Source organism: Amphibalanus amphitrite, unplaced genomic scaffold (assembly GCF_019059575.1).
Source record: "Amphibalanus amphitrite isolate SeventyFive unplaced genomic scaffold, NRLGWU_Aamphi_draft 000568F_arrow, whole genome shotgun sequence".
NCBI classification, from domain to species: domain Eukaryota; kingdom Metazoa; phylum Arthropoda; class Thecostraca; order Balanomorpha; family Balanidae; genus Amphibalanus; species Amphibalanus amphitrite.
This window is the reverse complement of record NW_024882062.1, coordinates 284,260-308,566: the sequence shown is the minus strand read 5'-3', so window position 1 is coordinate 308,566 and position 24,307 is coordinate 284,260. Positions and strand designations below refer to the sequence as shown.

Sequence of the window (24,307 nt, the reverse complement as noted above, 5' to 3'; positions counted from 1 at the left end):
ACTGAGGGTCTCTCCCTTTAAGAGGGCCTCCTTTACAGAGGGCCTCCTCTCTTCAAAGAGCCAGAGGACCTCATCTCTGCAAAGGGCCTCCTCTCTTCAGAGGGCCTCTTCTCTACAGAGGGCCTCCTTTCTTCAGAGGGCCTCTTCTCTACAGCGGGTCTCCACTCTTCAGAGGGCCTTCTGCATTCAGGCGGTCTCCTTTCCACAGAGGGCCTCCTCTCTACACAGGGCCTCCTCTCTACATAGAGCCTTCTCTCTACAGCAGGTCTCCTCTCTACAGAGGGCCTCCTCTTTAAAGGGGTCTCCTCTCTACAGGGGGCCTCCTCTCTACTGAGGGCCTCCTTTCTACAGAGGACCTCCTCTACAGAGGGCCTCCTACCTACTGAGGAGTCAGAGGGGCCCTAGCGGTCAGACACAGACACTAGCGGTCATTCACTGGAGGCCCCAGGAAGTAAGAAGGGCCCTAGCTGTCAGGCTGGTCAGAGGGCCCTGAATGTCCTGACGTGATTTTTGGGATTCCCGTGAATTTCTTTCGCCTCAGACGTGATTTTGACCTGCCAGGGCCCAGGGGCACTAAAAATAAAACAAACAAAATAAAAAATGAAAATAGGACATCACCAAAATTAAGTGACCGAAATCCGTTGAGTTTTTAATTTTGCGTATAGGTAGGGGCACCACGAATTAAATTCATGACCATCCCCTTGGAGTTTTCCTGGATCATCCCCTGGTGCTCGCACGGTTGAGACAAAAACGAGTAAGATTCTGGTCTTCAATACGCCTTTTCACGCAACACGATCCAGAAAAACAAAGGTATTAGCTCAGAAGTGTTTGACAGGTGATTTTGAGCATGCAAGACGGCGTCTATAGCGCATTTAGGTCTTCGGCTTTTGGGGGGGGTCAAATGACCCTCTCAGACCTTTTGGGGGGGGTCATGACCCCGTGGACCCCCCCCAGGATCCGCCAGTGGCCCCATACAATCAGGCAATAACTAAGGTAGGGAAGGACAAGGGAGTTATACAAGAGGATCATGAGTCTCTTATTAAAGGGACTGTCCCACCTTAACATTAGAATTGAGTTGAGATAGCCATCTTGATGGGCGTTCTTTGAAAATCAGAGCCGTGAAAACCGTTTCTCCAGCAATTACTTCATCGCAGAGAAATTTGTGTTTGATTTTGACATCTGTGCAAATAAGTGCCACAATGTATTGGTATTGGCACTTAAAACCTGTGACGTTTCCGCCTTTTCCGAAGTTTCTGTATCTTTCGACTTGTTTTTATTGAAACCTTGAAAAATAACAACGCATCTTGGAACAGCGCCGATTCGTTCCGGCGTCACGAGGTGGAGAAATAAATTGATATGCCAAACTAATTCTAATAGTCTTCTAATTCTTGCAGTATTTTTTATTTTTGTATTTAAATAGTTAAGAGGCCGTCCTAAATGTGACTGAAGAATGCAAGAGCCATGAACTTATCAATGGCAGGTGTCAAGTTCAAGCGTGCAACTCAAACTCACTAAACTTAATCATAGTATCAACATGGATTAGGTATTCCTATACTTCATCCATGGTATCAAAATGATAAATGATTTGCTCACTGCTGTTTCAACTCCATAATCAAGACATGCTCTGAGGAGTCCACAATCTATTGATGGTGACAACTAAGGAAGAGACAATGAATGGTCACCTTTTTATTTCTGAGCATCCAAGACGACTAAACTTGAGCCGTTAAACATTGATAATACCCTGTTTGTTGAAGTGTGGGTGGCCTGAGGTCGACCATGCCTAGTAAAGAACTGTTGTTTGTGTAAACCCTATGCAGAGGTGTTAGAAATAAATTTTAGTGATGTAATGTATCATTCTTTGAACTGAGTTGCTGATGGCGGATGAAAGCGGAAGTGCTGCACACTGAGTCAGAATTGCTCTGTTGCGCTTTTAAGCTTATGTTAGATTTTATAGATGGCTTAGTTTTCCTGCAGATTTCATCATAAAGCTGTCAATAGTGTTTTACCTTTGTTTCCTGGCAGCAGATCCAGCTACTAACATGAGCATGGGACTGGGCCTTTGTACCACAGTCGCTGCGCTGCTTGTCAACACCTAGGTAATGTGCTTTGTTAGGCCATGCTGTGCATTTTTTAAACCTTCAGAGTATTTTGTGATCATTGACACACATATTGCACCTGACAAATGGCAGCAAAATCACACCCCATCCTTACCTATGTGCAGTGTCACCCAACAGACAACGGGGCTTCAAAACAGGCCGGTTCCGCATTCAAGTCGCTTCTTGCAACTATGTGACTAATGTTAGGACAATAGACATGCTGTACAGAGAAGGTGTGTCCTGTGTAGCTCTTGAAAAATGAAGTCATGCCTAAAATTCAGTTTAGAATATTACAATTACAAATAACTTGGATAAAAGTTGCAAAACATGAACTCTGACTGGTCAGTTGAAATCAAAATGTCTTGAGTCAGTGAACCACGCCTGGGCTGGAGGTGGTCAGTTCCCTGACTTGCGCGACCTCGGGCAGGAGCTGTGGGACTTGTACATGGACGAATTGAATAGATGCTAGCCTAGATAATGTTGTGGCTGCAGTCCAAGACATGTTCACTAGTTGCCGTTGCTGCCGCCGCCTGCTGCTGCCCTGCGTGCCGGCTGGCAGCTCACTGCTGGACTGTTTGCGCGCCTACTGGACGAGTGGGGTAGGTCGCAGATCTTTGAGAGTGAAACGTTTGGTCTAAATGTAGCTGGAACTCTTACAAATAATTTAATAAAAAGGCAAAATTTCAGAGGACTCCATTGGGGTCTCAGTGGTGACAATCAGAACTTGATCAGAACTGTTATCATGCTGAATGCTGAAACTGAGAATAAGGCTGAGCTGGTGGGCTAGAATTTAATATGCAGGCTTACAAGGTCCCCAGTTAATCCACAAATTTGTCAGACTTGCCTGTAGGCAAATGTATGCAGATGAAATGTTTCTGGCAGATAGCCCTGAGGCAAAATGCTACTCAAGCTTGTTCCGCAGCTCGTTGCGTTCCACATGAGCCCCTAAATCAGAATCACACAACTCTGCCAAATGTGCTGAAAGGCCACGATTTTTCCAATAGGTAGGTATATTATTGAATATTTATTATTCTTTCACAGACACAACAAAAATACAAATGCAGGTCACTACAATTCATTCTGCTTCAATTACAATTGCTGTAATGTGTTTTGCAGACTTATTATATTGAATCTTGAATAGACTATATTATATTAATTTGCTCATGGGCCCAAGCCAGAACTACAGAGCATGGATTAGGTATGAAGTACAGAGTATGGCTCGCAGGTCGCCAAGGAGCACTGGTCCAAGTTCAAAATTGACACAAACCCTTCAAACGGAGCCCAAAAATTCGACTGAGAGTAAACAAAAAATGCACCAAAGCCCAAAATGGCCAGTCAAAATCTGCATTGACCTCAAATCCCCACAATGCTACACATCTGCACCACAGCAAGCCAAATTCGCATCAGCTACACTAAATCTGCACCACACTAAACCAAATCCGCACCGCACCACACCAAAACCGCACCAGACGAAGGAGTCTGCACTGACAAAATCTAGACAACATTGCCATACTTTGCAGTCTGGCTCATGGCTATATCCATTGTGCTTCTTAGGTTTGATAATTATTGAAGTTGAGCTCACTTCCATCATGTGCCCAAGACATTGTGGGCAGCATCAATAATCAAATATCAATATCTTGCTTTTGCTTATTATGATTAGGGAGCATTCTATAATATTTTAAAAATGATAAATAACGCCTTGTTGATATTCTTTGCAGTTTGCGGACAAAGTTCAAGCTTCAATTCTCCAATTTTCGTTTGAATCCTTTCCATGAACATTGAACATGTTACTAAAATACCAATTTCCTGAGTTTTTATTTCATGCGCAATGTTTATACTATTCGCGGCAGAAGCGTAACAAAACTTTGTGCCACCGATTTGGCAGCTAGGAAAAAAACTTTGCCCGATAAAAAAAACAATCATATGACGTAATCGATCCAAAAGCTTTAAATTGGAATTTTTAAACAATTAGCCAACTATGGGCCGAATGTTTGCCAATTTCGTGTAAAGGGGCCCCTAATCTATGACTTGCAACACAAGAACAGTATATCCAAGCAATTTTTTGAAGGTGGGACAGTCCCTTTAAGGAGATATTTGGCTCGGCCCATTATGCCAATATTTCTACTAATGACGCAAGATACTTTACTAATGTGAGACTTGAATTTAAGATTTTCATCTACTAGGATACCCAAATACTTTACTGTAGAGGCTCGCATTAAGTTAACACCTTTAGCAGGTATGGAAAGGCCTTCCATCTCATTACAACTAGGGGAGTAAAGCTGGTAAACTGTTTTGGAGGTCGAAAGAGACAACCGATTTGCGTGGAGCCACATAAGTACTCTTGGAAACGACCGTGAAACTGCACGTTGGAGCTCAGCACGCGATTTTGCAGAGTAGAGGATGGCTGTATCGTCGGCGAACAAAAGAAATTTGGTTTCATCACATACTTTAGGAAGGTCGTTTATATAGAGAAGGAATAAGATTGGCCCCAAGATTGAGCCCTGGGGCACACCACACGTAACGTCAATAGTACGCGAAATAGTATCATTAAATTTTAGACATTGCTTTCTACCAGTAAGATAAGATGAAAAAAGAGACAGGGCATTACCCGTAATGCCATATTTTGACAGCTTTTTAAGAAGAATATTTGTATTTACTGTATCAAAGGCACAAGCCAAATCAAGGTAGATACCCACAGTGGAGTGGCCAGCAACAAGTTTGGCAGTAATAATGTCGTGCAAAAGGCAAATGGGCATATACGTTGAGTGATTGGCTCTAAATCCAAATTGTTGCCCAAAAAGTATGTTATGTTCAGTGATAAAACTAAGGAGTTGAAAATGTATCACTGATTCAAGAACTTTAGAAATGGCAGGTAACACTGAGATAGGCCTATAATTCGAAAATAACGATTGCGAGCCTGATTTATATATTGGAGTAATCAGAGCAGTTTTCAGCACAGCTGGAAATTTGCTCTTAGTGATGCAGGTGTTAACTAAATGAGTTACGTGTGGAACAATCACTGGGATCAGATGTTTTAAAAGTTTACTGTTGATGCCTGCGGTACTGAATTTTGGTGCATCTAGCTTAAGCGGGAGCCGAGATAGCACTATAGCCCCCCCCCCCCCAACCGCCCGTCCAGGGCGGGAAATTCTCAGACACTCGCCATGGAGCGTGCTAAATGTTAGCTCTTTATGTCTCTCTGTTGTGTCTGCTGAATGCAACGTTAGCATATCTTATATTCGTCACTTGTTTTTAATTGACAGTTTTCTGTTTTGGCCGCCTTCCAGGCCCCATGAGCGGGTGGCGGAGGTGCTCGGCCTGACAGCGAGGGCGGTACAACTGGTCCAGTGACACCTTGCGTATGGTCCGTCGACTGGGCAAACAGCACCTGCGGCTTCCACCATCGACAACTTCTCCATCGGCGCCATACGAAGGCATTTCTACGCCCGGTTCGCCAACAAGGAGCACCTGACGGTGAAAAGCGTGCTGGAGGGACTCACGGCTGATAGAATCGTCCAGCCTTGCACCTGCGGGTCCACCGCCATGCGGATAATGCACCAGATGGGGTTCCGATACAGGGCAGCTCAGCGGAAGATATATGTCAGAAAAGAGTCGTTGGAGATCGTCTGCCGGCGCATCAAGGCGCTTCAGGAGCTGAAGGCGTTCAGACAACGTGGCCACCAGATTGTCTACCGGAACGAAACGTGGTTTACAACTCGGATGAATCACAGCCGGGCGGGAGTGGGTTGACGGTACCCAGGCCTCAACCAGTTCCGCATTCAGCCGCCAGGTACCCCGGGAGACGGTGAGCGGTTCATTGTTGTGGCCGCTGGAACTGAAGAAGGCTTTATTGACGGGTCATTCCTCAGCTTCACAGCCAAGAACGCCAGCGACGACTACCACGGAGAGATGAACAGTGACCTGTTTCTTCGTTGGCTGATGACCAGTCTGCTGCTGTCCCTGGGCGAGCCGTACGTGCTGGTGCTCGACAACGCGCCATACCACAGCATACTGACGGAGGAGAGCCGCTGTCCCACGCCAGCCACCAAGAAGGCCGACCTCACCAACTGGCTGGTCCAGCGCGGCATCGTGATCCCACCCGGCGCCACGCGGCCTGAGCTACTCCTGCTCTGCAGAGCGAACAAGCCGAGCCAACAAGGCCGAGCACCGGCCCGGCGCGGGTTAATGCCGAGGGAGATGCAAATGAGCTGAAAGACATTGACGTGCCAGTGAAAATCCGACGTCATCGGCGTGAAAAATATTGAGCAAGGGAGGGAGCCGAAGGCGAACTAGTATGTAAGACCACGCCTGTGTCTCTCTACTTATTTGTCAAGGTGTATCGACAGAGGCACTGCTAATTCTGAGCTCGTGACTGGCAAGAAGTGTACACGTGAAAATAGTGCGGCATGGTTGTAAAATATCTGTAAATATCATATTTTCTGAACATATTAGTGTTAAGGATAGTATTGTGCCTATTCGAAGATCCGAACTCTATCACCTATTTGAAAACTGCGACAAACGCCCTAGAGATTTGCTTGTACATACTGAAGCTCCTGGAGGACAATGGGGTAAAGTGTACCGTTTCCGATAGCCCGGTTGTCGCTTTAAAAAAAGTTCATATAAAAATTACATATAAACTAAGTAGTGCAGCAAAAAATAATGCTAAAAAGGGGAAAAACAGAAGTCTGATTTTTTGTTAACATTGGCAGACCAGTATTTCGATCGGCACGTTTCACTTCAGGCACAGCTCAGTCCGTTGGTATCATCGCTGTATATAACCAGCTGAGCAGGAGAACGAGAGCTTTATGGCCCAAATTACGGGCTCAACAAAGAGAAAATGCTCTACGAAGCGTGAGCCTTCAGCGCGCACAATCAGACACGTGAAGGCTGGACTGCGTGGTGCAGAAAAGGAGTATGGACTACGTGCTCGGTTCGACGAAAAGTCTGTCTGCGACATCACCTGGCGAAGTGCGTGCAGTCGTCCTAAAGGAGAGCGAGAAATACGACAATGTTCAAGAGCTACTCAGCTTGTATAATTCCGAGGTAGGTCTGCTAAATTCAGGGACCATTCTTATGGGCAACAAAAATGTACAAACCCTATATGTGCTGATATTCATGCTGATAGCTCTTGTAATGAAGGCTGCCACCTCCTCGCATGCGTGTTTATATTGTAAATGTCCAAACAACATGTATTATACAGGCGCCAGCGACAAACCCAAGCATATCAGAAAGAACGCACGATCCTGGGTGCAAACAGGAGAACTTGCTGCCGTACTTCACACCTTGGAACATCGTCATTGATGTGATGCAAATGTATTACCGTATCAGTGACCGCCTGTTTCACCTGCTGATCGAGCATGGGGTGCCAGACGACCCAGCATCCCGGGCGGCTCTCCGCACGGCACTGGAGCCGCTGGGCGTGAACGGCCGCCTCATCACCACTACCAGCGGCACGCTCGAGTTCAGCTCATTGCAAAGCCGTGGTCGTGACAAGATCATCTCTGCTATCCAGCGTGGCACTCTGCTTAATCCGCTGATAGGGAAGACCCAGCGAGACCAGTGTCAGTGTGTAAGGGCTTTGTTCTCCAAGTTCCAGAAAAACTACGAGACAATGCAGCACAGTGGAGATGCCGCCTCTGTGAGAGCAGAGTGCGAGTCATTCATGGCCATGTTCATTGCCCTGTATCCAAAGCATATGGTGACGCCATACTTTCACCTGCTGGCGTAGGTATTATGTGCCGGAGTTGTGGAGCCACATGGCGTTCCCAGTAGCTTCAGACCACAATCCAAACTGTACGTTCCATTCTTATAAAGAAAAAGGACGGAGGGACGGAAGGAAAAAAAGAACTCAATGAATTAAACGATTCCGTTTTTATTGGTTATCATAAAGGTTCCGTCCCTCTACCCCTCCCCCTTCGTTGTTTTGCTAGCCTTCCAGGCGGTGGGGGGGGGGCAATTTTTTGCCCCCCCCCTTTAGTTTTTTCGATATATCTCGAGAACCGCTGCGCCGATCGTCACCAAACTTTCAGTACCCTCCCGGGAGCAGCTAGCGCACATGGTGACCAAAAATTTTTCCAAAGGCTACGATAGGTTGGCCGCTAATGACGTCAGAGTGACGTCATTTCTGCCATTTTCGACCCAAAAAAAGGTTTCGCGGGAAGAGCTGTCAGGCCTACAGCTTTAGAGATACATAAAAATGTTTTAGACATAAAAGGTGTGGAATTGACAGGGCTACAAAACTACTATCTCGGTTTTTCGATTTTTTTGGATTTTGACCCCTCAAAAATCAAAAAATAGATTTTTTGAATATAATAGCCAAAAAATCCAAAAAGTTTTTTGAATTTCGAAAAAACCGGAATATATGTGATAGCCCCTACCGCGTTCTATCTACATACCAAATTTGAGATCGATACCTCTTTTTTTGGCCAAGTTATAGCGAAAAAACTGTTCAAAATTGATGACGTCAAATTTTCAAACTCCATTTTTTAGCAATTCTAGACCTCGTAGCTCAAAACAAAGACCACCATTAGACTCCCCGTGACGAGCTGCATCGAATCGATACCCATTTTATGCAAAAATATCAACTTTGAAATTTGACCTTTTTTGACCTGACCTTGACCTGACCTCCACCAGAAAGTGACCTAAACCGTACCTGATGGTCTTATAACCAACACCATTGAGTTGGAAATGAAAAAACTGGCCATAAAACATGCATCGCATAACCTTAGTAAAGTTGGGCTCATGTGGTGACCCTTGGTGACCTTTGGTGACCTGACCTGTGACCTGACCTGGTATGACCAGTGACCTCTAATAGCAACATATGTACTAGACAACTGGCGCCTTATCGCTGATTTTCGACAAAATGCGTTTTACTCGGTGTTATAGCGCTTTCCCTAGAAGCCCCGTGAACGGTGAAACATTTTATCTTTGACCTGACCTGTGACGTCATCGGTGACCCCGAGGTCAATGAAATTTGGTTTCCCTCGACAAATTTGACAGGGCTATCGAACGCCGTTTGAATTTTCCGGATCCGTCCAGTAGTTTCGGAGATACGGGGGGGGGGCAAAAAAGTGCCCCCCCCCCCCCACCGCGCGGAAGGTGGCTGGTAGGCCCACCGCCTGCCGGGCTAGGATGCGTTTTTCGTCTAAATGATCAAGAGCTTTAGTAAATGAAACAGTAATCATTTTCTGCAATATTTTCTTATAAATTTCGTCACAAAGAATGCAATAAGACTAAGAAAATACTGTGTGATTGCTATATAGGTATAAAAATAGTATACTATATAAAATGAGAACCTGCAATTATTTGGGATCATGTTTGAATTTTTATGGGACCGGGGGCTGTTGTCTGCTACGATCACTACGATCAAGGATACTATGCATAGGCGAGGTGTGTAATATGTTGTAGTCTTTCCTGCTAGGCTGAAACCCACCAAAGATTGTTTTTGCGTATAAATGTGGTAATACCTATGTCCTACTCAGTGATTGGGTGTCTAATAAGCGGCAAGGGAACAACGCAGACACCCTGAGTTAGCGAGGCGGCTCGGGACAGGCGGTAGAGATAAAAGAGGAAGGGATACTGATAAGGCATCTTATCAGCTAGGGGACGACGCGGCGCGCGGCGAACGCGCGCGGCGGCTCGGGATGAAAGGGAGGGAGAGAGGGTGGGAGTAGGTAGAAAGAGAGACGGGTGAGGCAGGTGTTGTTTTGACGGTTTCGACTGACGCTAAAGAGGGGGGAGGGGAGCGGGGGAAAGAAATGGCCTCTGGATCTACTCTGTGTGGGGTCAGAGGACAGTCCAGCGAGAGCGCTTGAGCGTGGCGGCGTGTATACGAATTTCTCTGCGTGCAAACAAGAACTTTAAGTGCTAACGAGAAGTTGTAGTGCCACGTGACTCAGACCTCCAACCGTGATACCAGTCGAGGCGCCAGAGGACACAGGACACAGGCCAGGTGAGGGTGGAGCTGCCGGGAGGCAGTTTCAAACACCTACCACTTACTGGATATTGCATCTCAAGATGTCCAATCCTGCCTGTTCATGTGTATGCCTGATAAACAACGATAGTTGCAGAACGATAAGGTGGCGGTCAATAGGTACTTGGTCTGCATGTCAAACTGACTAATTTTCGTGTGAAATAACTCCCGACCAATGTCATACAGTTCACATATCGATTAGCATGCAGCCTGGAACACATTTCGCACAAGTTGCTCTCGCAACCAGCTAAATATCGTATCAATGCCGTAAAAAAGCGCTGCTGAAGAGCAGCGCTATTTCTGATGCGTTATTTTTCACGAACAACGCAAAGTCTTACGTCACCAGAGGCGTCTTTGTCTCTTTATGATACGGAAACGCGTCCTTTTGGGTGGGGATAGCGTCAATCTGGCTTCGTTCTTTTAACGGGTTCCCTCTTTCGTCTTCGTCCTTTTATAATAACCAAATTCCGTCTAATCTCAGAAATGACGGAGCGTCCCTCCGTTCTTTTCTTTATAAGAATGGCCACTGGTGAACTATCTGACTCCTCGGGTCTATGACTATGTATCAGAGTGCAGCACATGCGAAGAAACTGTGGAAAATAGCTGAACGCTGAACACCAACTCATGTCACGTGCGTCACGATTGTATTCGTTAGCTGCATGCCAGTATTTTGCATAGACTTGGTTTTAGGTAAGCGTAATCGAATGCTGTCGATCACACTTACAGGTCCCGTTTGCGCCATTTATGTCTTTTGCCTACTTGCATTGACCTCTATAGTAACCTCTATATATTGACCTCTATAGGTTACTATAGAGGTCAATGCCTACTTGGCGCCATCTTGTGGTAAAACGTTTCAGTTTTATGGCTGGCTGCATTCAATAAACGTGTTCTCTGCTTCAAAACAGCTTTCATATAAATGGTACCCAGCTATGCCGCCAGCCACTGTCATAACAACGTCATAATCACTTCTTGTACCTAACTCGCGCACGCCATGGCTGCAAACGAGCTAATGTGCTCGCGGCCAGATTGTGATTATAAAACACCGGCTCTCGATGGGCCCGTTAGGATCCAACTGCTCCAGGTGCACCAGGCGGCTGTTCACAGGCCGGCAGCTCACTCAGAGCGGCAGCCACGGGCCTGACGTCCATTCATGGAGGCTGCCCTGAGCATATTCCGGAAGCTACTGACCTCCTACAAGCGGAGTCTCGGAATCTCAGTGCTCTCTGCTAACATCATCCTCCAGTTACATTGGTGACGTGAACTTCAACACCATCCGGTGACCGGAGCCGCGGCCGCACCGCTACCGCCTGCTGCTCCGAACCTCGCTCCGTACGGGTATGCTCTCGCAAACAACCCGTATCTGTTCGCTGCGCCCAATATGGGAGCGCGCCGGCGCCGCCGCCGCAAGGCCGCGCCGGCGGCCCCCGCGCAATGAGCGGATCGCGGCCTGGAGGCTCGCCGCCCCGGGGACCTGGCGCTACCAGAACGACGGACTCACCGGAACCTGGACAGTAGCGCCGGCCCCGGAGCGGCCTGGTCGGGAGCCTCCGGCCTTCCAATGGCGGCTGGAACGAGGCACAGTTCGGCCTCTACAGCAGACGGCACCGCCATCAACAAATAGCGCCCACTCCGAGGACCTACCAGTTCTGCAGCAGGATGACCTGACTTCCCTGCTTCAAGAGTCTACCAGACCCTCCACGTCCTGGGCTTCCGACGACTCCTGGTGGCAGCACCTCCACTCCAACACAGATACAGGTGAGCGAGCGACAACCCCGTCACTGTCCCTCTCCCTGGCATCACTGGCTCCCTCGATAATGTCAGCTGAGATGCAAGCGGCCGCCGCTGCCATGGCAGATGAGCAGGAAGCTGCGCTTCTGACGGCATCGGAGGGTGAGCAGGAGGGGTTCCCTCCTCGTGGGGAAGCGGAGGAGCTTATTCAGCAGTGGCTGAATAACCTCCCCCCCCCCCCCCATGAGTGAGGTCGAACCCCTGTCTTCCGCAGGCGACGATGAGTTGGACCTCCAATCCGACCTCGACGCCGCGTCGAATCGACCCGGGCAGGCGCTGACCACGCCGCCCAGGCCTGCCACGCCACAGCACAACACGTTAGGCGACACGGATAGCGAACACTCGTTCTTTCAAGTAGCTACACCCGTGCCTTCATCACAGCGTCCCTTTGACTGGTGGTCAATCCTCAATCGCCTCACGCAACAGCAGCTTGACGAGCTGAATCGCACAGCTACCGAGCTCGCCCTTCAAGACCCTCGTTACGAACCCCCAACGGGAGATGACCAGTTGGGTCCCCAGCAGGCCTCGGGGCCTCCAGAACCCGATGAGCCAAACGAGGACAACGAGCAATCCGAACAGGGAGATGAGCCAGAGGAGGAAGAGGACTCAGTCCTTGCCTTCATCTCACAGGCCGAACAGGGTGAAATTACGCCTGATCACCACCCTGATTTTTCAGCCCCCAGTTCCCCAGTCTTGAATACGACGGATCACAGGGTACAGTCCATCCTGACCGCCGGGGCCAAAACTTTCATACCACCGCCAGCACGGGCACATCGTCAAATTACCTTTGTATCGCGGATCAACTCCGAGGTGATTGAGAGCCTCGAGAGCTCCGGCCTCATCAAAAAAGGGCCAACCCGCTCCACGTATCGTTTGTTCACAATCCCGAAAAAGGACAAAAGAGTACGTGTGCTGTACGATCTCTCAGATTTGACACCGCATCTCGCGACCCCCATGTGTCATCTGCCGCGACCTATCGATGTCCTGGCCAACAGTAACGCCCGGTTTGCGATCAAAGTCGATCTTACCGATGGCTTCTTTCACATCCCGCTTCACCCCCAGCTCAGTCAGTACCTGGGAATACAATACAAAGGCATCACGTACCAGTGGACACGCCTTGCCATGGGCCTGGCCACGGCCCCCGCTATTATGCAAAGCGTAATGCGGGAGGCCGCCAAAGAAATCACCCAAGCATTCCCTCACGTCTCAGCCTACGTCTACTTGGACGATTTCTTGTTCGTCGCCCCCGAACATTGCTACACCGAGTGACCGATCGCTTTGAAACTTTCAGCGATTGCTAAGAGCAATAGCATGTACAAAATGTATATCTCAGAATTTTGATATCGATGACCTAAGGTCAGGTCAATTTTGCGACCTCCCCATTATAAGTCAATGGGAGAAAATTGAAATGCGCCTCTTTTGGATGAAAGACATTATAAACACTCCCAAACACCGAATTACAAGTGGTTTAGACACACTGAACTTGAAAATGGTGTCCGTGACCCTTGTTTATGCCCTGAGGTCATCTTAGGTCACGAATGGTATCTAACAGTTTTTCGCAAATATCTTTTGATAGAGGCATGCTAGAGCGATGAAAACGCCTTAGATGTGTTCAGCTCGACGATACGGATCGACTGATATGCAACATGACCCTTTCCGGTCAGGTCATGACCTTGACCTGAGGTCAAATTTTCAAGTTGACCTTTCAAGGTCAAGTCATAGTTCATTCGATGCGTCTTGACGAGAGGAACACGATGCCGGTAAAAGTAAGCCCGTACAAGGCTTGGGTCAAAAGTTATTGCAGAAAAACTGTTTTCGAAAAAATCGGCTATTTTTGCAGTTTTTGCCCCCTGCAGGCAAAACCGTTGACGTTAGGTCAAATCTGAGAGAATTACTCAGAAAGGGCGTTAATAGGGCTATCGAATGCGCTTTTCCGCGGCGCTGTAGCTCTATTGGTTCCCGAGTTATGCGTTGGCTTCTTGGAAATTTTCGACATTCGACCTGGAAATCGGCGAAATTTTGCCTTCAATGACCTCTGGTGACCTGACCTTTGACCTGACCAAAAAATTGACCGAAGTGATTTCGTCATTATTTTTTACGCTCTTTCGAACGCCACCTTCTGCGTATCGCTACGTGGCCCAGGAGCCGAGTTACAAGGGGGGGGTGTTCAAACACCCCCCCCCCCCCCAGCAGGGCGTGGAAATCCAGGACCCCCAGCAGGGCGCGGGTTAAGAACCGAAACAACGACCGAGCTTCGGAGCTAGCTACACCCAAGAACTCGCCAACCCAAACGGTCAGTGCGCTTGTTGGGACGCTCTTATCCCAGCCCTCCACCTGCTGGAGCCCGTAGAGACCGCCATAAACCGGGTGTGCTCCTACTCAACTCCTCGACGCCTGGAGTGCGTCACCAGCAACTGTGAGTGTCACTACCAGCCCGATCAACATCAGTGCCAGCACTGCGGCATCTGCCACAGCTGCGGCTGAGACCTGGTCACCACCTCCGCACCCGGCTTCCACCGCTGCTCCTGCACGTACTGTCTTGCCAGGTGCTGCACCCCCATCTGTCTATACAGCCTCAAGACCCACCTGCCCACAAATTTTTATCCAGGAGCGCCGACACATCATCCTGAAACGGGCGCAGTCGAAGGTCAGCTGCCCGAATTCAACAACTGCGACCCCAGCCCAGCCAAATCAAGGACCCACTGGGATGACGCAAGTTCCGTCAAGAGCGACAGCTCCGGAGGTTTTCTGACGCTGCCAACAGCATCCAGCCAACTGAAATCCCGTTGGCCATAGTCGAGCCACACCGCCGGCCGGCCCAATCAACTGCCGGGACACCCTGGAACCGGCTACACACCCAGCCACCGCCACTCGTCCTGCCGCAGCCGATACCCGACCAGCCGGAGGAGGACGACTGGTGAGGAGGACTTCGCTGCGTCAACAAGAGGCTCAAGAGGTGCCGAGCGCGTAACCTGCAATACTGGCGTCAGCGGGCCAGTATGGCCAGTCTTATCGGTCAGCCATCTGATCATCCCGGCGGCAGGTCTGCTGCCTCTCGCACTGCCGTGGCCGATACCCGACCAGCTGGAGGAGGACGACTGGTGAGGAGGACTTCGCTGCGTCAGCAGAGGACAAGCGCAACCATGAAGCTCGTGGCGATGATCGTGTTTCTCGGCTGGCTCGCCACCGTAAGCTGGGCAATGGAAGCTACCCCTACAGACCCCGGGCATCTTTGTATTCCCGTGGGTAAGACGTACCCCAGCTATAGCTCCTGGGCCATAACGGTGTGGGTTAACATGAAACCGTTCGGAAGACAAACTCGTGATTTAACTGCTGCTCAAACGTCTCTGGAACGACTTGCCTCTGAAATAAGACGCAATAACGTAAACACCACTGACATTGCCACCTCTGAAACCATGTTCCAACTAAACCTGAAGGAGCTTGAAGCAGCGCTCGTCGAAATTAACAGCGAAGCAAACGGTCTGCAACAATCCTTTTTCGGATCTGTTGTATCCTAATGCATCCAATGATAGAGGCGACCGGTTAAACCCCGCTCGTCGCTTCCGTAACAGACGCCCCAAACGCATTCTACCGCTTGAACCGCTTAAAGTACGGACGAAACGTGGTCTTATCGACGGTCTTGGTAACGCTTCTTTTTTGTCCCATGCCTATTGAATTGTCCACCATGTGAAACATAGTGGAACAGGTATGCAGGAGTGCCCTTCCATGCCCAAGTGACCTGGCTACGTTAGGTAAGTACCATAGAACTTCATTTAAGGAGGGGAATTCAAGCACATTAGGTCACATCACTCCCCGCTCTATTTTCTAGCTATGGACAGCCCGCCACCACAGGTACCTATTAGTAAAAAGGTTACCCCTGAGGACCCAGCAGACAGATAGCATGGCTAGTGACATCCGCTGAATTTTAATACCGCCACTGAAAGTGAGATCAAACACTACTGAAAACGTAATTCTTCTCAATCAGAAAGACTTGGTCATAGCTCATTAACTTAATGGGACCTTCAAAGTGCTCAATGCAACTAGAATAACTGCTCAAGAAAACCGCCTAGCGCTTACATCACTGTAAGAAGCTGTTCAAGACAACCCGCGCACCGACGGGGGTCTGCGCCAACTTAGAACCGACGGGGGGGGGCGGATAACCCCCTCCCCCCCTAAGATCTCGAGAACGAAGCAAGATAGCGACAAGCGGTAAACGGCATCTGATACGCACGGACAAGGTCTACAATTTTTACTAAGGTCATTTTCAGGTAAGGTCAAAGATGACGTCACAGAGGTCAAAAAAGTCAAAATGGCGGCGCTAGATATGGGAGTTTTTCTCGAATAACTTTCGAACTAGTCAAGATAGGAACAAGCTAAGGGCATCATCGTATCCTCTTGTCGATCCGCATCGAATGATATATATGTTGACCTCGAAAGGTCAAGGTCAAAGATTGACCTAAGGTCACGTGACCTCGTGTCAATCCGCATCGAATGATATATGTTGACCTCGAAATGTCAAGGTCAAAGATTGACCTAAGGTCACGTGACCTCGAGGTCATCATGCATATCATTCGATGCGCCTTGACGAGCTGAACACAATGAGACCATCCGCGCGGCTGTATCTTGTTCCTGTACGGAGTTATTGGCAAAAAACCTTTGGTGACCTTTGATGACGTCACATGACCTTACAGTTGCCCAACAGCAAAACAGACCTCAAGGTAGTGAAGGTTGATCGTATATGAAGTCATGTATGGTTTATGGGGCCATTCCGACCCGTTTTAGTGGTAAAAACAGGGAGTTGATTTTTCCCCCATTGACTTATGATGGGGAGGTCGAGAAATTGACCTGACCTTAGGTCATCAATATCAAAATTCCAATATATACAAATTGTAGCTACTAATGACCTTATAACATCCTGCGACTTTCAAAGTCCTCCGACAAAGACTGTAGCTCTACTGCAGCTCTGGCACGGCGACAAAGTTGCAAAAAAGTGATTTGAGGTTGGGTCATTCAAAGTGACCTGGTGACCTGACCTTGAAAGTTAGGAGGTTCAAACTTGCACACCATGTGTAAAATTGATGAGAGAATAGTCGTACCGAATTTCGCGGCGCATCTACGAAAAACCTAAGGGGGGCGGATATCCCCCCCCCCCGTCGGTGCGCGGGTTAACGTAGGTAGCGTACAACACCATCGTTACGGCGGTACACAGCAATGTAGATAAAGTTTCCCTTGCATTACAGTTGTCTCACATCACATAATTCAAGAATCACACCTGACCCCCTCCCCGTGTTCGAATACGGCGATCCACGGCGTATCTTTGAACAGTTTCGGCGCTATGCTAGCCCGAAAAACCTCTCGGGCGTGGTGGCCCGGGGCTTAATCTGCTACGCCATCGGCTCGTGTAGGCGGGCGGCCTGGGTGGCCGACCGGGTTGAGGGGGAGGTACAGACTGCTGAACGGGATGCTTCAGTCAGTGCTGCGGGAGAAAAGGTGCTACATGTCCTCACGCCGGAAGTGATGAAGGGTCAGATTCTTCACGGGCTGAACTAGCGTCGTCTGCAGGCAGGCGAGACTCCACGCGAGTACGTGGAAGCACTGAAGATTCGGATTCAGCAAGCCATGCTATAACTGACGGCTGAGTCTCTGAATCGCATGACAATCGTGCAGGCGATCAAGGGTGCACCAGAGGCGGTGACGGTTTGTTTGTTTGTTTATTGGAGCTTTAGGGCGCGCCGTCTACTGGGGTCATTGGCGCCCATAACGTCACATACTATTAGAGCAAATGTGTCAAAAGAGAGAGCCCACTAGATTCAAGGACTACACCTTTTTAGGCGCAATTTCAAAAATTTAAAGACCAAATTCAAAAAGTTTACATTCAAATTGCACGTGAACGTTTTGAATTTGGTCTTTAACTTTTTGAAATTGCGCCTAAAATGCTGTAGAACCAAAGACTGGTGACGGTATCGACAGTTCCTGACGGGCACAGGCAAGTTGAGCGGGACATGTCAGAGCGGTGTTGACTGTCACCGGCCGTGGCAGGGTCGCAGGTTGATCAAGGTGGACAACCCGCGCTTGTTTGTGTCGTTTTTACGGTGAACCGAGCACGTGCGTGGCGGAGAACCCCTGTGATGTTTGCGGCAATCCAAAGCGGTAAGTGGACTAAGGCGCTTTGGGATAACCTTCGGAAATGGATACCGATGGTTGAACGTTATTTCGCTGCGATGATGTAACGGAACCGGTGAGAAAATGTGCGATTCTCCTCATGTCGTCAGCGATGATGTTGCGGACACGTATGAAGCGCTTTCTGAGCCGGAAGGACGTGTCGAGGGTAATACCTTTGAGAGCTGTAAGTCGAAACTACTCGCGTAAGTACATGACCCCGGTGCGTAATGTGATTACGGAGCGGTCCGAGTTTCATGCGCGATGACCATGTATCCGGACGATGATTTTTAACATTTCCTGAGACGGCATGAAGTCCAGGTTGGGCGCTACGACTACACCCCGGCGGAGGCTGAGAGGGAATTGCGTGATCATTGTGTTATGGGCTCCACACAGGGCCTTGATGAAAAGAGGGCGACAACAGTGGCAGGATGTATCTCACGGTTGACAGAACCAATGCGTTGACAATAGTGCTGAGATGAGAGTCTCTTTCGGTAGTCTATATCTGGCACGACTAAGACATATAAGAAGACACCAGTGCATCGTGCAACAAGCTGATCAACAAGCTCGTATGATACTCGTAAGACAGCGTGCGGTCCATCACCACGCCCAAGTTTTTGACGTGATCGCTCTCGTGAATGGTACTGCCGCTCACGGTAAGGGTAAAAGGCGGAACACTTCGTAACATTTGACAACTGGCCCAGTCGCGTGCCTCGCGCCTCGAGGCGCTCCTCACAGACCAGCAACTAGGCGACCGAAAGCCTACGCAGCTGCTGCGCAGCACGCAGCGCATGCTAGGCAGTGCAGGTCGCGACTTGGGACTACTCAGGACGCTGTTCCTCCAGCGCCTGTCGCCGACAGTCCGTGCTACCCTCGCGCTGTTGCCGGGCGGTAACGACGCTCCTCGGCGTGGCCGCTCCCGCTCCCGTCCACGTCGGCCCGCACCTGCATCGTCTGGCAGCGCTCAACCGGCGGCGACGGACGAGGGGCATTGCTGCTATCACCGGCCGACACTGGCGCCCCTTAAGTCACCGATCTCGCCTGGAACTGCCGAATCCTCGTCGAGACCGGCGCACAAGTGAGTGTCATCCCACCACGAGTCCAGGCCGACGTGTAACAAAGTTTAATTAACCCTTTCCTCTAGCCTCCTTGTCACTCCGCCCGACCTCCTCGCTTCGATGCCTTATACGGTTATCCTCTTCCTATTGACCCGTGATATGACGTGCATGTGTCACGTAATGCATGCTGTGTGTGGTGAGAGCGCCGAAGCGGAGCGGGCCGAAGCCCCCGGCAGTCGAGGACAGTCAATTCTTGTCAACGGACTCGGACCGTGCGAGGGCCGCTCCATCTCCGGTCACTTTTGATCTTTACTTCTTCTTCTCGGCTCTTCATCTCGGACTCATTATCTCGGCCAGACAATATATGTATAGTGGAAAGTGGTGCAACAGTTTATTTGAGGAACGCGACGGACTAGACTATCACCAACTTTACTGCACTGTGCACTATGCACTTTACTGTGTAATCGTAATCCTCGTGTGGGCGGTCAGTCAATCTACTGGAATGTATCTCTCGCGCTGTTATACGTTTTCTGACTGCTTCGTACTGCTCTTAACTTTGTCAAAACTAACTAGTGTTTCCTCGCTCTGTTCACCATATAGCTTGTTCGTACTGACTCGAATACATCGCTATCCTTGGTCGATCTGAGTGTTTGGGGGAGACGGCTTCACATCAAGGCACTTTCCAGCCTGTCGTTGTGTGGAATCCCAAGTTGCAAATCCTAAACACTGGAATGGCTTAATCTGGCTCACAGCACGACTCGCCACGGCACCAGCCACAAATGGGGACCCCGACGTGATCGGCTAGCTCGAGAAGTCTTCACCTCCGCCCCGACAAGAAGAGGTCATCCTTGACCTGGCCTCCCCATCGCCTCGGCAAGAATGGGTGACATTCACCCGGCTTCAGCTGCCGCGAACAGTGACTAGTGCGCTGGTGACGTAGCCCAGCCTCGGTGCAACGAGCGCTATCGCGAGGCTGCGCGGTGAGCACTATCGTAGTACAGCGCCAGCAGTGAGCGCAGCGAGCGCCTCACAACTACCAACAGTCTTTCTTTGTACATAAAGTGTCATTGAGTGATATTATAGCGACCATGCCTCCGCCGGCCCAGCCCGAGCGGCCGGAGGCTGCCGCACAGGACGCGCCGACGCGGCCGTTCGCGTCGTTCAGAATCCAGGCCTACGCACCGGAGGAAGGAGAACTTTGGCTAGTGCAGGTTGAATGCGCGTTCGCGGTCGCCGGCATCAGCGACGACGGCGACAAGTTCCGGCTCCTAGTGGCTAACCTGCCGGTGCACATGGCATCACAGGTCCGAGACGTGGTCACGGCCGAGACCGGCTCTTTCACCGACCTCAAGAGGGCCCTGAGCACGCGCCTGGCCCAGTCGCGCGCCTCACGCCCCGAGGCACTCCTCCGTGACCATCAGCTGGGCGACAGAAAGCCCACGCAGCTGTTGCACAGCATGCAGCACATGCTGGGCAGCGCGGGCCACGATCTCGGCCTTCTCAGAGGCAGGACGCTGTTCTTTCAGCGCCTGCCGCCGACGATCCGCTCCGCCCTCGCGCTGATGCCGGAAGACACTGGCAATGAAGACCTGGCTAGCGCGGCGGACCGGTTCCAGGAAGCCTCTGGTGGAGCCGCTGTCACCGCCGTCTGCACGCCGACGGCCGGCGTCGCTGCCGCCTGTGGCCCGCCGGCCGGCCCTAGGGTCATGCTCGCCCCGCCGGCCAGCGCGGTGGCCGCCACCGGACCGCCCGCCGCCTGCGGGTGCGGTAACTCCGGCATGGCCGCTGCCGTCACCGCCCTCACCGCTGCGGTAGCACGCATCGAAGCCGTCTTCCAGCGGGGCGGCGCCGGCGCTCCTCCGCGTGGCCGCTCCCGGTCCCGTCCGCGCCGACCCGCACCTGCGTCGTCTGGCGGTTCTCAACCGGCGTCGGTGTCATCGGCTGAGGGGTACTGCTGGTACCACCAGAAGTACGGCGCGGAGGCCCACCACTGCAGACCGCCGTGCTCCTGGGCGGAAAACTAGCCCGCCTGTCCGCGCTAGCGCCAGCAGAGACGGGCCGGCCAACACTGGCGCCCCTCTTCTACGTTACCGACCTCGACCGGAACTGGCGGTTCCTCGTCGACACCGGCGCACAAATGAGTGTCGTTCCACCACGAGTCGTGGCCGACGGCACTACTGTGCAGCAGCCCGACGCGCCAAGACTTGAAGCCGCCAACGGCACCGAGATAAAACTACATGACGCCGTCTCGACTTCGGTACGCTTCGGCACGATAGACTATCCGTGGACTTTCCTAGTCGCCGACGTATCCATGCCGATCTTGGGAGCGGACTTTCTCGCCCATCATCGCCTGCTGGTGGACATGCGCCGTCAGCTCCTCCAGGCTGAACACGGCACAACGTGCGTCGTGGGCACCCGAGTCGACATCGGCTCTGTCAGAGTGCGCATGTGCGCAGCGCCCACTCTCTCGGACTTGTTCAGAGAGTTTCCTCGTGTGACGGCCACCTCTGCCAAACTCCTGCCGGTGCGTCATAGTGTCACCCACCATATAGTGACACGCGGACCTCCGCGCGTGGGACATCCTCGGCGATTGCCACCGGACCGCCTCCGCATCGCTCGATAGGAGTTTGACAAACTCATCAGCCTCGGGGTTGCCCGCCCAAGAGCAGCCGGGCGGCACCCCTGCACATAGAGCCGAAGAAGGAACCCGGACAATGGCGCCGCTGTGGCGATTACCGCGCCCTGAACGCCGTCACCGTTCCGGACCGGTACCCCATTCCGTTCCTGCAAGACTTCTCCGCGAACCTGCACGGCTACACCACCCTCCCCCTGCAGAACGGTGTGCGCATCTGCGCGGACTACTGACTGACGGTCAACCCCCAGCTGAGCCCGCTCAAGTACTCGATGCGGACAGCAGAGGAGCTGTTCTCCGGCATCAGGAGAAAACGGTTGGCGAAGCTAGACTGCAGAAGTCCATACCTGCAGGTGGAGCTCGACAAGACGAGCAAAAACGAGACTACGGTGACACAACACCGCAGCGACTACCGTATGAACACATTGAACAGGCTCCCATACGGGATCTCGGTGTACGGAGCGCTGTCCCAGTCCGTGATCGACCAGATAACGGCAGGTCTGTCCGGCAAGGTCAGTTATCTGGATGACGTGCTGGCGTGGGCGGACACGGAGGGACGAGTTGCTGCAGCGGCAAGAGGTTGGAAAAGTAAGCATAATGATCCCTCTCGTGTTTCATCTACCTGGAGAAAAATGTATATGATATTGGAAATCGGTATCAAAGCGATGATGAAAAGAAAAGAAAATTGTTTATGTTTTGGAACATGATAGGTGACAGCAGTTCTGAATATAAAGTGCATTATTGCTACTAGTTACGGCCCTCCAGGTATTTAGTGGTTGGTTGCCAACATCACAATAAGCAATCTGCATTGATGAATTCGTCTAATGGCTGTTGAAAACCGTTGCCGAAGTGTGTGCACGAACCCTCTTCTCATTTCTATTGAGTCATTTTACAGGAGTGTCTCTGTCATTCAAAGTTATTACACCAAAAGCACATAGGCTAACCAACCACTCTTTTGCTGGAGGGCCGTACATATTGATTAAATATCACTGAACGCACCAAAACACAACGGTACAAAAACAACTGGTAAAAATGTGGCCGTAAACTGAATTTAGACTTTTCCCACAACGACACAGGGAGGCGCCCCCATGCCGTTAAAAAGGCGCCCCTCACAGCAGTGCCCCCTCCCCCCCCCCCAAGAAAAACAAAAGGTTACGCCCCTGAGTCTGCTCCGACCTTTCAACGCGTGTGGCTGTGTGCGTGCTGCGCGTGTCGGGGCAGCGCAGGTCCGGTCATAGACTGACCGGAGGTCTGGCCGAGACCGGAACACCCTGAAAACCCGAGCGAAAACACTGGAAGAACTGATGAATGTGCTCCAGAGACACCTCAGCTCAGCCCGCAGCCACTGGTCCATGTGGAACGCTTCCAGTTTCACTTAAGGGCACAGTGGGGGGGGGGGGAGATGTCAGCAATCATTTTGGGTCTTAGAAAGCTGTCCGGTGCGTGCAATTTTCAAAACTTTCTTGATCAGGCTCCCAGGAACAGGCTGGTTTGTGGTTGGACCGGCTCCGGACGGCGAGGACCGGCTTTAATTCATAACAAGCTGTTGACTGAGTCTAAGGACCAAGCATTTTCCAGAGCTGAGGAAATAGCTCTGGGCATGGAATCTGCCGCTGAAAAAGCCACGCTGAGCGACATAGACCATCTCACCTCCAATGCGCAAAAGGTTGGCACCGGGCGCCGCCCTCGCCCGGCGTCCGCCCTGTTCCAGCGCTGGAGCCCAGCGGCACTGGGCCGGCTGTACGAAGACCTGACCTCGGCATAACCGGGTCATCTGAAGTACGTACATCATCACCTCCAGACTCAACCAGGACTGTCTGGAGAATACCTTCAGTCAGCTGCGGAGCATGTGCGGCCCCAACACGCATCCGGATGCCGTGGAGGTCCGTCAGCGCCTAGGAAAGGATTCCGCGATGTCTGGCGTATCGTGTCGGGAGCAGGCAGCGGAAGTCGAAGCTGACCCCGATTTCCTGACGACCGGTACTGCAGTGACCAGCTCCGACACCATCCGCGCCAGCGCACTGGACGGCCTCGACGTTCTGGTGGGCATTCAGTCGACGATTTCCCGCTCGGATGGTCGTAACCACCGACCAGTAGGTACCCACGCTACAAGCTCTGCTTAGCCAATTCGTCTACTCAAACCGTTTGGACTAAATAGAAAAAGAGTTAAATAGATATTGTAGCGCAACGCCGCGGCATATCGCTGATGTAGCGCACCGATGTAACTAGCACTGATGTAGCGCCCGACGCAGCGCGTCGCTACCGTCGCTACCGACGGCTGTGCCCCGAGCGGAGGCTCGCCGCCATCCGCTAGATGGCTCAGCTTGAGTCATTCTTATTGATCGGCTATTTAATGATATAGTGAGTTGCGTACCTTTGTTTATCCCGCGATCATCGTTTCCAATTGGGCATTGACTAAATCAACCTATCTGCATCATTCGCTCTTCTGTACGTTTTTCTGTCTTATTCGAACTGCTCTTCACCTTGTCGAAACTAACAAGCGAATCATCACTGTTTATATGGTAAAACCTATTTGGAGAGTGTCGAATGCATCTTCAATCCTGTCGGACTGACGTTTGGAGGACACGGTCCCGCATCAAGG

At 50.9% G+C, this 24,307-nt stretch overlaps 1 protein-coding gene across 1 annotated transcript; it reads left to right on the top strand.

The window, feature by feature from the left end:
• The first annotated feature begins 20,161 nt into the window (after positions 1-20,161).
• Positions 20,162-21,097, top strand: LOC122394010. The gene has a single exon (XM_043390533.1). The coding sequence runs from the start codon at positions 20,162-20,164 to the stop codon at positions 21,095-21,097; it is 936 nt and encodes a 311-aa protein (XP_043246468.1).
• Positions 21,098-24,307: the final 3,210 nt, after the last annotated feature.